This window comes from Vombatus ursinus, unplaced genomic scaffold (genome assembly GCF_900497805.2).
Source record: "Vombatus ursinus unplaced genomic scaffold, bare-nosed wombat genome assembly UNPS02014768.1, whole genome shotgun sequence".
NCBI classification, from domain to species: Eukaryota; Metazoa; Chordata; class Mammalia; order Diprotodontia; family Vombatidae; genus Vombatus; species Vombatus ursinus.
In genome coordinates this window covers 23,678,892-23,695,484 of record NW_020954546.1, presented here as the reverse complement: position 1 = coordinate 23,695,484, position 16,593 = coordinate 23,678,892, and the positions used below count along the sequence as shown (strand labels likewise).

At 44.5% G+C, this 16,593-nt stretch overlaps 1 protein-coding gene across 3 annotated transcripts in view; it reads left to right on the top strand.

Moving 5' to 3' along the window:
* VPS53 (VPS53, GARP complex subunit) overlaps positions 1-16,593 on the top strand; it is a 135,176-nt gene that overhangs the window by 63,634 nt on the left and 54,949 nt on the right. For all 3 annotated transcript variants that reach the window (XM_027861786.1, XM_027861788.1, XM_027861787.1), the window contains exons 8-11: positions 3,827-3,905; positions 6,814-6,957; positions 7,259-7,401; positions 10,737-10,878. In XM_027861786.1, the coding sequence (XP_027717587.1) occupies positions 3,827-3,905; positions 6,814-6,957; positions 7,259-7,401; positions 10,737-10,878 (508 nt within the window). The remainder of the gene's footprint in view (positions 1-3,826; positions 3,906-6,813; positions 6,958-7,258; positions 7,402-10,736; positions 10,879-16,593) is intronic.

Below are 16,593 nucleotides of genomic sequence, written 5' to 3'. Positions count from 1 at the left end.
AGTCACTTAGCCCCATTGCGTAGCAAAAAACAAAACAAAACAAAACAAAGATGAAGGGGTTGCACTGGACAATCTTAAGAGCCCTGTGAGCTGTGAATCGGAGACTCCTGTGCAGTAGGTGGGCCTTCGGTCCTTGTGGTTGATTAGAATGGGGCACTGGTATAGGAGGAAAGAGAAGTGCTTTGTTCAGCGCCTTTGGGATGTCTCCTTTTGGGTGCTCCTACTACTCTCTTCCCCTAAATAGTCTGTTCTTTTAAAAAGTCTTATTAATGCCTTTTGTTTTTATAGCACATTCATAATAATAATAATTAACTTTCATGTAGTACTTACTATGTACTGTGCTAAGTGCTTTACAACTATTTTCTTTTTTAAAAATTTATTTAGTATTTCATTTTTCCCCAGTTACATATAAAAACGGTTTTTAAATTAAATTTTTAAAACTCTGAGTTCCAAATTCTCTTTCTCTCTCCCTACCCTCCCTCATTGACAGGACACGCAATTTGATATAGGTTATACATGTGTCGTCATGCAAAACGTATCCATAATAGTTAAGTGGTGAAAGAAAACACAGACCAAAAAAAAAAAAAAATCCCACAAGAAAAATAAAGAAAGTAAAAAAAAAGTATGCTTCAGTCTGTATTCAGACACCATCAGTTCTTTGTCTGGGAATGTCTTAAGCATTTTTCATCATAAGTCCTTCAGAGTTCTCTTGGATCATTGTATTACCAAGAATAGCTAAGCCATTCACAGCTGATCGTCTTACAATATTGCTGTTACTTTGTACACGGTGCATTTCACTTTGCATCAGTTCATATAAGTCTTTCTAGGTTTTTCTGAGAGCATCCTGCTCATCATCTCTTATAGCACAATAGTATTCCATTACATTCATATACTATAACTTGTTCAGCCATTCACTCAAATGATGGGGATCCCCTCAATTTCCAGTTCTTTGCTGCCAGAACAGAGCCGCTGTAAATATTTTTGTACATATAGGTCCTTTTTCTTTTTTTTTTTCATCTCTTTTGGGATGCAGACCTAGTAACTTTATAGCTATTTTCTTATTGCAGCTTCAGAACAATCCTGGGATGATGATTATTATCCCTGTTTCACAGATGAGGAAACTGAGACCAACAGGGTGACTTACCTGGGGTCACATAGCTACTAACTGTCTGAGGTCCAATTTGAACTCAGGTCTCCCTGACTTCAGACGTCCTGTGCTCTATCCACTTAAATGCCTCGCTGCCCCATTCATTTCCAAATACACCCCTCTGCTTTTTAACTTCACCTACCTCATGAGTCATCCCTTGTAATGAAGATTAAAAAAAAGTAGCTCAGGAAAACTAATTGGATCTCCTGGTTCTCTGTAGCTAATTATTCACTCAGATGTCTCAATTGTAAGTGAATATGCTCAAGAAATATTGTGGTCTAATGGTTAAAGTTCTGAGCTTAGAGTCAGGAAGATGTGAGTTCAAATCCTGCCTCTGGCATTTACTAGCTTTGTGACCACTTAAGTGAAGTCACTTACCATTCCTGAGCCTTAGTTTCCTCATCTGTAAAATGAGAGGGTTTGAAGAGATGGCCTTAGGGTCTCTTCTAGCCAAGTCTATGATTCCATAAATAATGCATCTATACACTTGTAGATGTCTTACCATTTTTGAAAAACCCCATATTTGTATTTAGTTGAAGATTCTGTTGTTAGTTTCTAGGTCAGAAATTGAAAGGGTATATATGACTTTCCTTCCTACCCCAGCCCCTGCCCTAAGGATATTTGGGGGCTTCATTCTTCAACTACCAGGAGCTGTGAGTTCGCCAACCTCCTCAGTCCTTATGACTTCCACTTTCTGTCAGCCTCAGCTACCCGCAGTGATACCCTGGATCTCACCATTACTTAACCATAACCTTCTGTCCTTCCACGTGGCCTTGTGTCTTCCTCTAAAGACCATTCTTTGTCTTCATCCCGACCTCCAGTACCTCCAGCCCTCCCTGTTCGCTCGGTCCCTTCCCCCTTCACAACCTTCCTGTTGTTTTTAACCATTTCGTCCACCCTCAGACCCCTTGTTCCTTTCTCCTGTTACCCCTCTTGCTTTGCCAAACCCCGTCCTTGGCTTAGCCCACCACCATCTGTCTTCTGTGCTCCTGCATGTGTGCTGCAAAGTTCCATTGGAGGAAATAACACAATTGTGCTGACTGGGTCCACTACAAAATTATGTGACAAATCTCAACTTAGCCTTAATTGCTGCACAGAAATCTTTATTCTTTGCCATTTGATACTCTGTAGTACTTCCCATGGGGTTTGTTCTAAATCTTCTGCTTTCTTTAAGCATTTCCTCCTTTGCTTCAGACTTGGAGGAAGAGGTAGCCCTTCCTTTCCTTGTGGCCAAGGCCATCCCCTCTGCCTGGGCTGCCCTTCTTCCTCACCAGTAGAGCCCATCTCCTTTGCGAGCGTGCCTCTTTGGAAGCGTTTCTCACTTTCTGTCTCTCTCCCCCGGCTCCCTCTGTTTCTCCTTCTGTCTGTCCCGTGAGTATTTCAAACTCAGCCTGCTCTAAATGGAACTTATCTTCCTTAAATCCACTCCTTTTCCTCCTCCAAATATCTGCTAAAGACCCCTCCCTCCTCCTCCCCAGGCCACCGCCACGGTACCGTCCTCATCGCTTTCCTCTCTGTCACTGCTCAGAACCAGTCAGTTGTTAGCTCTCGCTGATTCGGTCTGCGCATCTCTCGTATCAGTTCCTTTCTCTGGACTTCCCCAGCTGCCCCCATAGTTCAGGCCTGTGTCCTCTTAACCATACTCTTACACTCTGATCTTCATTGGACTTCCAGCTTCCAGGCTTTTCCCTGCCTTGGGAAAGCCTCGCTCCAGGAGTCTCCACTGGTTCCCTCCTGCCTCGAAGACACAGTCTAAACTCCCGCTTTGGCATTTCAGGCCCTGTTCCCGCCTTTACGTGCAGCATCCCGGTTCCTGCCCCCATGCCTTTGTGCAGACAGGCTGTCCCCCCATCCCTCGGAGGTGCTCCTTCTTCAGCTCTGCCTCTTCGGGAGTCATTAGCTTCTCTCAAAGCTCTCGTTCCATGTGCCTCCTCCTACAGAAAGCTTTTGCTGGTTTCCCTCGTTGACATCTCCCTCTTCACATGATCCTGTTTGCCACAATCTGTTGCTAGATACAGTTCCCGTGGTGGTTGGTTTGTGTAAGGCTTTTGTCTGTTGGGCTGGAAGACTTCATAGGCAGGAGCGGGTGGTAGTATTTCCAGAAATGGCTGTGATATAAACAGTGAAAGGCATCAACGAAATGTTATTTTTTCTAAGGTCTTTAAGGTGGCACTTGATTTTGGTTTTATCATTGTATCCCCAGTATCTAATGTAGTGCCTGCATCCTGTAATTTTTGGGATGAATGAGTAGGAGGCTAGTAACAGAGATAGCCAGAATTCAGATCTGCTTTGGCATTGTACAGCTTTTATTTTTTTCAAATCAACCTTTCTAGTTTGTTTTATTGAGGCTGTTAAAATGAGTTGGCATTTCCTGAAAATATCCCCAGTGAGTAGGCCAAGGACACCTTAAAGCAACGTAAGCTGGGAGCCCAGCATCAGACAGGAGGTGGCTAAACCGTCACAGCCCTGGCTCTGCTCTCTCTAACTAGGTCACCGTGAAGAAGGTAGGCTCCCGTTCTGGGACTCAGTTTCCTGTCTGTAAAAACGCAGGGCGGGACTGAACGACCCCGTAAGAGCCCTTCCAGTTCTATGATTTTGTGTCTAATTCAACAGGTAGGTAATCGAGAGTTTGTCATGATAAACAATGCCAGGCCATGACACGTCTTCTTTTTCCCACAGAGTAAAGGCAGCCCAGACTGAGTTAGGGCAGCAGATCCTGGCTGATTTTGAAGAGGCTTTCCCTTCCCAGGGTACCAAGGTAACTCACATTGGGATGTCATCTTTTTGGTGTCATGTCAAAACAAACTCAGACACCTTACTGCTGTGCTTGCCACCTTTGATCTCTTGTGCACCTGACATTGGTCTGGGTTCCTAAAATGTTCCTTTCTGTCTAGAAGCCGGATGTCTTTTTGCTGCAATTTTGTCTGTACTGAATGTAGGATAGCCCTGATTCCTATAATTGCAAACTGAAGAATTGTACTGCCCAGTCTACTGTATGTCAAATCCTAATATCCTGGTTCCTCTTGAAATTCATTTTGCTCATGGCTGTATTTAAAAAAAAAAAAGTCATGAAAGGTTTGCCTCAGGCTAAAATTTCTTTCGGGAAAAGTCATCTACCTCTGATTATCCCCAAAGGAGGAAAAGACTCTGGGACAGAATGTCAGCAGTTTTCGATAGCATATGATGAGATAATGTCAAGATAATCATAGCCCTGCTTTGAGCAGCTGCCCTGCTGGAGAATTGTCTCCGGTAATGCATTTGTGTGTTTCCTGCATACAAGAAGCCTCCAGTATTCCAATGGTGGACCTCTGCCTTATTCTTCTATAGCAGGCATCCCTAGCTGTGGCTGTTGATTTGCTGTGGCGGCTTCTATTAAAGGGACCCCTTAAATTTCAGAAGATAGCATCGGGGTGTTGGAGGGAGACCCCTTAGAGGTATAATCAGCTCCCATTTCTCTGAGATATTTTTGGAGACCGTTGTTCAGGCCAGAGTGAGAATAACATTGGCAAGCAGCCTTCCTCACCACGGCATTGGTAGTCCAGATTCACTTGCTGGTCCAGGGAAAAGTTTCCTGGATCTGGTTTAATATTCCATAACTGGAAACTCCCTAATCATGTGCCTTAGTCCTCTGTGGATGTAATTTAGGATGCAGGTGTGGGTGTTTGGCCCAGCTCTGAAGAATCAACCTTACACCTTCTTTGGGCAGCTGTTGAGTACCGCTTCTGAGCGCGCTGACGTTTTCTGGTGGAGAATTCCTTCCCCATTGGGCTTTGTACTTATATGGCCCTCCACCGTGGGGGCCTCCTCATTTACTCACTGACAGTACCTGACTTGGCTTGATGTAATCCCTGCCAGAGGGAAACAGTGCTGTCCCTATTTCATAGATGAGTCATTTACTTGAGAATGCTTGACATGGTGGTGAAAAGAGGATTGAAATCCCTTGATTTTTATCCTAATCTTTCTATCTGCCCCCTGCTATTTTTCAAGTTTTGTTTTTATTTTTTTAAATAGCATATTGGCCAGCCTTAGAATGTCTTTTGTGGGGAACTGTGGCGTTTTGGAAACATGCACAACTAAAATGCCACTTTTGTGAGGCTTAGCATTTTCCCCCAAGACTGGGAAGCGAGGAGTCTAAGGAAGAAGTCATAAAGCCGGCCTGCTGCCTGCTGAGCAGTGGACCTGACTTGGGATGAATGTATGACCTTGGGGCAATTCTGCAGCTGGGCCACTAGGAGAAACCGAGCACATGGGGAAAGGTGATGACATTGGAGGCCAGAAGAGATCAATTCAGGTTTTTGGTTGTGTATGAATTTACTGTGGTACCTTAGAAATGACAGTAATAAAAATAGTTGGCATTTGTATTTGATAATATATCTACTATTTATTAAATATTTAATATATTTAAAAATTGACATTTATAAATATATAATACACAAAAATTTACAAGGCACTTTATAGCCCATTTGAGCCTTATGTTAATTCCAAAAGGTAGGTACTCCGTAGGTGTTATTGTCCCCATTTTACAGATGCTAAAACTGAGGCTCAGAGAGGGAAGTGACTTTCCTCATGTTCACAGAGCTCGTAAGTATTGGAACCAGGGTAGGAACCCAGGGCTTTTGGACTAGTCTAGCCCTTGTCAGGCTCTTTCTCTAAATAATGACGTCTGGTGAGAGAATAGATGTAATGCACTTTGCACACCTTAAAGCATTATAGAAAGGTTCACTGTTCTAGTTAATATTTATGAAGCAGCCTGACCTCAGTATCTCAGTGGACGACACTAACAGAGTCACTGAATGATTGAGTTGGAAGATGCCTCAGAGGAGAAACTGAGGCTTTGAGAGGGGACGGCTCTGAAGGGAGTTGTCCCAGAGGTAGTTGGAAAACCAAGACTAGAACTTAGGCCTTCCAACTTCAGGTCTGATGCTTTTCCTTCCATGTATTACTTACTTTTATGAAAGTTATAATGGATTGGAAGCTTGGCTTCAGACATCCTACTGAGAGGCCTTCCTTCAGGATACAGTGTTGATGTATCCTGCCTATCTATGACCCATTAAAAGCTTAGGGGGCCTAGATGGATAGTTCACCATTAGCAAAACTAGTGTTGTGGTTTGGCAGCCCCTCAGAGTTTAAGAGACCCCCTTTCCCCCCAGTGTGACCCAGATGTAGTGATTTCAGACTGGAGGATCCCAGAGGTTCAAGTCAAGTGGAAGGGGTCTACCTAGCGGGAAGCTAAGGTTATTCTATCGCTTTTAAGAATGCTGTTCAAACAACCTCAACATACTGGCTTCCGTTTTGGTTTTCTGAATGTCAGACGTCCCCCAGGCAGCCCTGGCCTTGCTTTCCCAAGCTTCTCCTTTCTGATTCACAAAGCAGTTTTGATGTTGGTTGGAAGAGGGGGGTGGAGGGGAGAGAGAGAAAGAAAGAGAGAGAGATAGGGAGAGAGGGTGAAGCGGCCGGGGGGGGGGGGTTCGTGAGAGAGACAGAGAGATTGTTTCATTGAGGAACAGATAACCAAAATAGCCCTCTACTGCAGAAGTAACAAGTGTAACAGAAAGACAGAAAAAGAAGGAGAAGCCGTCAAAGGCCAGGTAGTTTTTCAAGGCTTCTATTTGCTTTTATTATTTTGCCCTAGCTGTTGAACTGTTGCCTGTTGTTTGTCCTAACAGAGGCCTGGAGGCCCCAGCAATGTCCTGCGAGACGCATGTCTGGTTGCTAATGTGTTGGACCCCAGGATCAAGCAGGAAATCATCAAGAAGTTTATTAAGCAGCACCTCTCTGAATACCTGGTGCTCTTTCAAGAAAACCAAGATGTGAGTGGTGACCAGATTCCTCAGATGCTCCTTTTGGGTTTGCTTCGATGCTGATCAAGAGAGCCTGTGTCTATGTGCTCAGCCCCTCTGGGCCTAGTCCTTCCTTAGCATCCCTGACTGGTGATGTTGAATCTGTGAGCTACGAATGTGTGAGATCAACAACATGTAAACGTCGACTGTTCTTTCCCAGACTCACGAGTATTGGGGAAAGGCTGAGGGGTTGGCTGTGTTCCTTTTCTGTCTTTAAGCTGTCAGTACTGTCTGTGGGCACCAGGTGATTTTTGTTCTCCATCTTACCCAGGTTGCCTGGCTCGACAAAATTGACAGACGTTATGCCTGGATAAAACGCCAGCTTGTGGATTATGAAGAGAAATATGGGCGTATGTTTCCCCACGAGTGGTACATGACCGAGAGGATTGCTGTAGAGTTCTGCCATGTCACAAGGTGAATGATATAAGGCATGCCCTGAGTCTGGTGCTTCAGAGGACTAACTCTCATTTCGGGGGCTCCAAAGTGGCCCCAAGTACAGATTGCTGTCAGTGCGTGGGCTTTGAGCTTCTCTAACGTGGGTCTGAACTGAAGCCTCCTCCTCTGCCTCCGTGCGGCAGATTCCCTTGCCCATGTGCTCCTCTCTGTGGGTCTCTGCTTAGGGGCAGAGTCTTAGCTGGTGCTCGGCTGAGCTTCTCTCCTCCTCTAAGCCCTGGCTCCAAAAACATTTCTCTAAGAAACCTCAAATTACCTTCCACCCCAGGGGTCTTGGGTCTCCATCATTCCCACTCCTCATTGCACATGCGTTATGCTGTAACATCTAAATCTGTAGCACGTCTGGTTCAGACTTGCTAAGAAGATAACGGGAAAAATAAGGAAGGTCCTCGAGGATCAGGATGCTGGTTGTCTTAGCCTCTCGTTTCTTCCGTAATGACAGGCGGACCTTGACCCTCAGTTGTTATTGGCAGGTGATGGTAGTAGCTCAAAGCATTTAACAGATACCACGTGTCTTCACTGCATTTGTTGGGAGAGCCTTCATTAATTCAATGAACAGGGCCTCCTGCGTGCCAAGGACTGCACTAGGTGCTGGGGGTATAGAGATCAGTGAAATGGTCCCTGCCCTCAAGGAAGTGACTTTGTATCTATGGGAAACTACATGCATATGCTTAAGTGACTATAAAATATTCGCCAAGTCATTCCACTGTGTGTGTTGGGGGGCGGAGGGTGGAAAGATCAGGAAAGACCTCCAAGTAGATGGACCATGGCCAGGACAGCCTCCCACTGTGGGAGGACTGGAGCCCCGAAAATGGAGTCAGTACATCGGTGACAAAGCTGAGAACAAAGCTGCCAGACTTCGGGTCATCATTGGGTGGGATTAGTAATAATTGACTTACCTGGCTCAGAGCCTCAGAGGGCATGTTCAGACGCACACTGAGTAAGTCAAGTATTCAGTGCAGATAGAGTACAAAGCAATGACCCCTTCATGAGATAAATTAAAGAACCATTAAAAGGCTAGGTCTTACCTTCCGCCATGACTTTGCAGAGAGACGTGAGGGACCAGGGATGCGGAAAACCGCATGTGACGTCAGGCTTTTTCAAACTATCGGCTGGTTTTGCTGGCCGGGGTGTCTTCTTTTTTGTTCCTTGTTATAAAGCCTCGCTCTCTGGAAAGGGGTGGGGGGAGGAAGACAGTGGGGAATGAAGATGATGCCAAGAAGACAAAAGACCAGCCTCCTACATTATCCTGATGATTCCCTAAACACAACCAAAACGCTCCAGAACAGCTCAGATCAGTTCCTGTCTTTATTTAGATCCAGGCCGAACTCATCTCGATGTTTTAAAAAGCTTGTTGGAAAGCTTTTATAGAAAAAGGGATACTGGATTGGTTGTTGTGGGGGGCAGCTAGGTGGCCCAGTGGATAGAGCTCTGGGCCTGAAGTCAGGAAGACTGGAGTTCAAATCTTGCCTCAGATACTCACTAACACTGTGAGCCTGGGCAAGTCCCCGAACCTCTCTCTGCATCAGTTTCCTCAGCTGTAAAATGAGAACACGAATAGCACTTGCTTCTCAGTTTTGTTGTGAGGGTCCAATGACACAGTGCCTGGCACATAGTAGGGACTTTATAAATGCTTGCTTCCTTCCTTTCTTGAGAAACAATAGGGTGCTATGAATTTAGATATCAGTACATAGTTAAAGTGGGTGTTAACTTCCCTCTCAAACTTTGACTCTCGAGGAAGTGGGAGCTGCTTTGCTTCTCCTTCGCCCAGAGGCACACTGACAAGCAGAGTCTCTGGGAGGCTACGGGCCCACGGCCCTGCCAGCGAAGTCATCTGAACTTCCCGGCCGGCGATTGTTCTTCTGTTAAAGCCACAGCGCCTGCCAAGCTTCAATTGTTAGAAATCTGGCAAAAGGCCCTACAGATTCTTGATTCCCAAATAAACTCCCGACCTCTTGGTTTTGAGGTTTGTCATTTAACCCTTGAGGGAAGGTGAAAGCAGGTTAGCACTGAGGAAGCAGGAGCCAAGGCAGTGCTGGGTTCCAGGCCAGCCTCCTTCAGGTCCTTCCTTGTATGGGAGCTTGCCTTCTGCTTGGCTGAGAGAGTTCCCACGCTAGGAGTGCCCCGTACTGATAAAGCCACAGGTCATCCTACCCATGACCTGTGTTGCAGATGGAGCCTGGTGACCAAATACCTCTCTTATTTTGATGGAGGCCACATAAACAGATAGATGAATTATCACCTTTCATAGCGAATTTGGCACCTACAGGCCATTTTCATTTATCCCTTGGAGAGGCAGTTGTTTGAAAATAGTTTTAAGGGGGTTGTTCCTAGTTCAATATAAATGCCTTAGGAAATCATTTATGTGAGAAGCAGCATGTTGTACTGGAGAGGTGTCAAACACAAATAGAAACAAATCTACAACATAGTGACTTAGAAAACCATTAACTACCATTATCTGTGTTGTATTGTATTTCTGTTTATTTTATTAAATATTTTTGAGTCGCATTTAAACCTGATTTGGAAGTTAGGAAGGCGTGGATTCAAGCCTCTCCCTTTAAAGTCCCAGGCAGGTTGTTTATTAACCTCTCTGTGCCCCAAGCTAGAAGTTTCAGAACTGTTGCAAACAGTATGGATGAAAGTTTTCCTCACCTGGGACATCCCTTATACCAGTGAAAGCAAAAGTCTAAGCAAACAACAACAGCAGAACATATTTATATCTAGAAAGTGTAGTGATTTTATATATAACACAGTTATTTTTATGTAGTCTTCTGATTTCGTTATAAAGTGACAACTTACGAAACCATTGTCTGATTCATAATTCCTGATAGTTCTTAGTGTAATAATATCAGCGGAGGCAAAAGAGAGTAACTGGGGCGATCAGCGTTGACTGTCAAGTCTCTGATTGTGTGCTGCTGGCTTCTCCTAAAAGTTTTTGAGAGGCTCCGGTGCCCACTTGCCAAAAGCTAGACAACGGCTAGGACCGGTCTCAGCGATGGACATGCCCCCATGTGTTTTTCTGGTTTTTTTGTTTGTTTGTTTGTTTTGGTTAGGCAATGGGGGTTAAGTGACTTGCCCAGGGTCACACAGCTAGTAAGTGTTACGTGTCTGAGGCCGGATTTAAACTCAGGTCCTCCTGACTCCAGGGCCGGTGCTCTATCCACTGCACCACCTAGCTGCCCCCTCCCATGTGTTTTTCTGAATGTCCCCTAAGGACATTTGTCTTTTCCTCACAGAAGTTAGCTCTGACCTTGCATGGGAGAGGCTATTTTCATGTTGCTTTTTCTTTTTTCAAGGGTGGAACTTGCCAAGATCATGCGTACCCGAGCTAAGGAGATCGAAGTGAAATTGCTTCTGTTTGCTATCCAGAGGACAACCAACTTCGAGGGACTCTTGGCCAAGCGCTTTTCTGGCTGCACCCTGACAGATGGGGCCCTGGTAAGGACCAGGTGGGGAGGGGGCTTCTACATAGCCAGTGAGGCCAACGTTCTGCCTGCTGATAGACCCATATACCTCAGCTTAGAGGCCAAGAGGCTGAAGAGACTTTGGAGGTCATTGAGTCTAACCTTGTCGTGTTATCGCTGAGGACACTGACCCTCAGAGTCTGCCCATGTAGTAATGCCACTAAATTCTTGTTATTGAGTATTATATATTGAGTATTATTGGTCCTTTACAGAGAATGTCAGGGTTTTTTTTCCCAGGGTGGCTTACAGTCATTTTGATTTAAGTATCCTCCTCATTTTACAGTCTCGTGATTCTAGCAGCTGTAGACACTTTTAATATAATCACACATCTCTTTGGCCTTTAACCACACACGTACCCAATTTTATTGAAATTGTTTGAAAATTACAGGAGCAATGTTAATTTGAAAACTTCTGTTGGCCACCATTTTGCTTCAGGATGGCAGATTGAACCCTCCTGTCATAATATTTTAGAACTGGAAGTGGCCTTCGAGATTATGCAGTTCAGCCTTATTGCACCCTGGGGGGACCTGAGACCCAGAAAGATAAAGTGATTTTCCCAATGTCCCACATCTAGTTAAGTAGCAAAGGCAAGACTAGAACCTATATTTCCTACATCCTAGCTTCAGGCATTATCTGCTACATCACAAGGCCTTGAAGAGTCTTGAAATTCTGCCATTACCTGTGGGTGTTTAGGGAAGACTGGCACCTCTGGTAAGAGGGTTTGCTGAGACCTTTTCAAGGTTCATCTGCCACCCAGCTCTTACCTGTGACTTCAAGAACTTATAGCATGTGCAGCAGCCACACCACAGTCAACCATCTTGATAGAGAGGCTAAATCAGGTTGAGGGTAACCAGTGGGCCAAATGTGTTGGTGAGTTGGTGGGGGAGGTATCTGCTCCAATCATGTGAAGATGTCCCCAGGTGGAATGGGTGGATGTGAATAATTTGTTCCAGCAGCCACAAAGGTGGTAGAAGCAGGCTCTGCAGAGTGCTTAGAGCTCAGTTAGACATTGAAGACACCAAGGTGGTCCATTGCATCTTGAACCATCACCAGGTGTGTTGACTTTTGTCTTGCCACCGAACTTCAGCGACTCTGGAAGACAAAGTGAGGCCAACAACTTCATGCAACTCTACCTCACTTAAATCCAATCTTAGGTGCAAGTCACGATATCAGCCATACCATTTTACCATTTTTACCTCCCTCAGAGTCCTGTGGCGACAGACAAGTGACAAAGCAGCAGAAACACTGGGAGCTATAGTCACAACCCTACACACAGGCAGCCCAGGCCATAGTGTTGTCTTCTCATTGGACTGAAGCAGCAGTGGAATTTGGCAGCCCCAGGTGTCTAAGTAGCCTTTTTTTCCCCTAATTTTTCTAAGCAGCTTTTTTTAAAAAAAATTTTTACTAATTTATTTTGATTTATCAGCAATCACTTTCATAAGCTTTTGAGTTTTACATATTTCTCTCCCTCCCTTCCCACTTCCCTCTCCCACAGCACGAAATCTGATATAGGTTATACATATAAATTTCTGTTAAACATATTTTCACATTAGTCGTGTTGTAAGGAAGAATTAGAACCAATGGAAGTAACCACCAGCAAGAGGAAACAAAACAAAACAGAAGAAAAAAAAATAGCAAATAGTATGCTTCGATCTGCATTCAGACTCCATAGGTCTTTCTTTGGATGTGGATAGCATTTTCCATCATGAGACCTTTGGAGATGTCTTACATCCTTGCATTGCTGAGAAGGGCTAAGTCTATTAATGTTAGTCATCTCACAATGTTCTCCTGGTTCTCTAAGCAGCTTTTTTAAAGAACTGCACTGCTAACCTACTGATGTGAGAAAGGGGCTAGCAAAGGTACCCTGAAGATTATCTATTTCACCTAACCTAGCCCTGGCTTGTTTACTGTGGTAAGGCGGGGATCCTACCCTGCAATTGAAATACAAAAATACATAGAAAAACTTTTGTGAAGATGATTCCACTCACCTTTGGTACATGGAATGCGTGCACACTTATGGACAACATGAAATCCAGTAGACCTGAAAGACATCCAGCTGTTGTTGGGAGAGCACTCAGCAGGTATTGCTTCCAAATAGCAGCCTTGAGTGAAACAAGGCTGACAAGCGAAGGCCAGCTTACTGAAGTCGGTGCTGCATACATGTTTTTCTGGAGTGGCTGCAGTGATGGGGAGTGCTGTGAAGCTAGAATAGGTTTCACAATCCAAACTAATCTAGTCAACACATTTCTATGCCTCCCAAAAGAAGTGAATGACAGGCTCATGACAGTGTGATTGCCACTTTCAGGAAAGCATCACATTGTCATCATAAGTGCATATGCTTCCACCATGACAAACCCTGATGTGGTCAAAGAAAAAGTTTTGAAGACCTGGAGATCCTCATCATCATTGTGCTGAAAGAGGACATGCTTGTGATTATGGGTGACTTTAATGCCAACATAGACACAAATTGTCAAACATGGCAGGGAATCCTAGGATTCCTTGGGAAGAATAGAATTGGAAATAGCAACAGCAAGGCTACTTACTACTGAAGACTTATGTATTGCGTGACCTTCCATTTACCTAAATGCAATAAAACTGTGGATGTACCCTCACAGCAAATGTTGGCATTTAAGGAGAAGAGACAGACAGGATGTGAGAGTGATGAAGGCGATATATGGCACAGAGTGCTGGACTGATCATAGACTTATCCTCTCCAAGCTAAACATTCACATTGAGCAAAAGTGGTGGCCCCAAGACAAGACAACTACCAGAAGACTTAATGTCAGTTTATTAGCGTGCTTCTCCTAGTGTGAACAGTTTGTGAACAATTTGTTGCTAATTGGAGGGAAAGCTGAGCCAGCGCACAGTTGGCAACAGTGGAGCAGAAGAAGAGTGGACAGCTTTCAGAGATTTGGTGGACAGCACTGCATTTACTCATCTGGGCCAGAATACTCGCAAACATCAAGACTGGTTTGATGAAAATGATGGGGAAATTCAGAAGCTGCTAGAGAACTCCAAGGGCTTACCAGCGGGATCGTACATCTGTCTCTAAGAAGGCATCTTTTAACTCCAACCAAAGGAAAGCTTAGAGAGATGCGGGATTCTTGGCCCAGTGAGAAGGCAGATGAACTTCAGTTTTATACTGATAGTAACAATCCAAAGCGCCTTTATGATGCCCTGAAGGCTATTTGTGGGGCTAAGAGCTATGGTGCATCGAAGCCACTCAGTGCTGATGGAACCACCTTGAGAACATGATCCTGGAGAGATGGGCTGAACACTTCCATTGTTCTCAACAGACCGCCATCATTCAGTGCTGAAGCCATTGGCTGCACACCTCAGGCTGAAGTCAGTCGCTCTCTAGCCAGACTTCCCCGTGAAGAAGAGGTTTTGAATGCCGTTCGGTTCCTGTCACCTGGCAAAGCTCCTGGTGCCGATTCTGTTACAGCTGAGATTTACAAGGAAGGGGTCTACCAAACCAGACTGAAATTTTCCAGGTTATATGGCAAGAGGAGATTCTCCCCCTGGAGTTCAAGGATGCCTCCATTGTTCATCTCTATAAGGAAAAGGAAATAGTTGTCCTGTGACAACTATTATTAGTTGCATGCCCAGTTCGTTGATCTCTTCTTTCTCTATTTTATTCATGTAAGTATTGAGAGATATAAAACTTCCTTTAAGAACTGCTTTTGCTGCATCCCATAAGTTTTGGTATGTTGTCTCATTATTGTCATTCTCTTGGATGAAGTTAGTGATTGTTTCTATGATTTGTTGTTTGACCCACTCATTCTTTAGGATTAGATTATTTAGTTTCCAGTTAACTTTTTAGTCTATCTTTCCATGGCCCTTTATTACATGTAATTTTTATTGCATAATGATCTGAAAAGGGTGCGTTTACCTCTTTGTGACAGTCACAGAGAAGTCTCTCTTTTGCTGGAGTCCTCCTTACCAGGTTAATCCTTTACCTGGAGGATGGTCATCTACCTGAGAGCTAGTGTTGCTTCAGAAAGGGCTGGGTAACAGTTAATAATGATGTTTGCTGCCCGACAACTCCAGGAGAAATGCCAGGAGCAGAACAGAGGTGGCCAGAGAAGCTCATCAGTACTGTATGTCAGTTTCATGATGGCATGCTTGCACAGGGTCTGGATAATAGATGAAGCTTTCAGACTTTCACACTCACCAGTGGAATGAAACAAGGCCGTGCTTGTTCCCATGCTTTTTAGCATGATGCTTTCAGCAGTGTTGTTGAACACCTTCAACAAGGACAAAAATGACATCAAGGTCAACTCCCACACTGACCAGTAAATTATTTGACTTGAAAAGGATACAAGCCAAGACTAAAATGGAGGGAGAGTTGGTGCTCGACTTTTTGATTGCAGGTTATACACTTAATGCAGCCTCTGAGGCTGAGAGGCAATAGAGTGATTCTTTGCTGTCTATGCTAATTTTGGTCTGACAGTCAACAACAGGAAAACAGGTTCTCCACTAGCCAGCACCACACCAATCTGTGCATGGAACCATTGGTCACAGTAAATGGAGAGACATTGAATATTGTGGATAAGTTCACTTATCTTGTCAGTATACTTTCTATGTGCCCACATAGATGAAGAGGTTGACACACACGTTGCCAGAGCTAGCTCAGTGTTTGGGAAGGAAAGCGTGGGAGAGAAGAGGTGTTAGGCTGCCTACCGAACTGAAGGTCTACAGAGCTGTTGTGCTGACCTCATTGTATGCTTGTAAAACCTGGACAGTATACCAGCGCTATGCCAGGAAACAATCGCTTCCATTTTAATTGTCTTTTTTCTTTTGTTTTGTTTTTGTTTTTTTGCTAGGCAGTGGGGTTAAGTGACTTACCCAGGAAAGGGGTAGTAAGTGTCAAGCTGTCTGAGGCCAGATTTGAACTCAGGTTGTCCTGACTCCAGGACCAGTTCTCTATCCACTGCACCACCTAGCTGCCCCCATTTTAATTGTCTTAGGAAGATTTTGAAGATACCTGGAAGGATAAGGTACTGGATATTGAGGTCCTTTCTTGAGCTGAACTGCCAGGCAGTCAAACTCTACTGCAGAGAGCACAACTCTGATGGGCTGGCCACGTTATTCTGTTAGCAGCAAAAAGTCTTACCACGAATTCCACAAAGCCATTGTTTGAACCAGGAAGAAACTTTATTAACTGCCTGGGAAGGTCTGGAGTCCCACATGTGTCAAACAGATACTCCCTTTTTTATTCCTAGTTCCCTGATTTGAATTTCCCTCCCGTTTCCCCATCGGTTGGGTATTATAGAGGTTACAGCCTATCCGAAGCACCTAATTTCCCCACGTGAGTCTCCGCCCCTAATTACATCTCCCACTCCCCACAATTCGGGGACCAGGGCCGCATCTGCTTTTGCTCTTATTTGGGAACACCCCTTTTGATGTTAACCTATACCTAACTTCAGAACAGGTTTTCCGCCAGTTAATCTATTCACCTACCAATAGTGTTTTCTTATTCTAATTTATGGCTTCCTTTGTTCAACTTCCACCTAACCCCTAGAGTGCATTTTTCAGGTGACTTTTGTGAAAATGAAAAATAGCTGTTTCTCACAAACCTCAAACCCAGTTTAAACTGACTCCAGTGCTCTCATGTGGTCATGTAGGCATCCACACCCCGATGATATGCAGAAACAGTATCTCCAACCACATTTTCTACAGTTCAAAT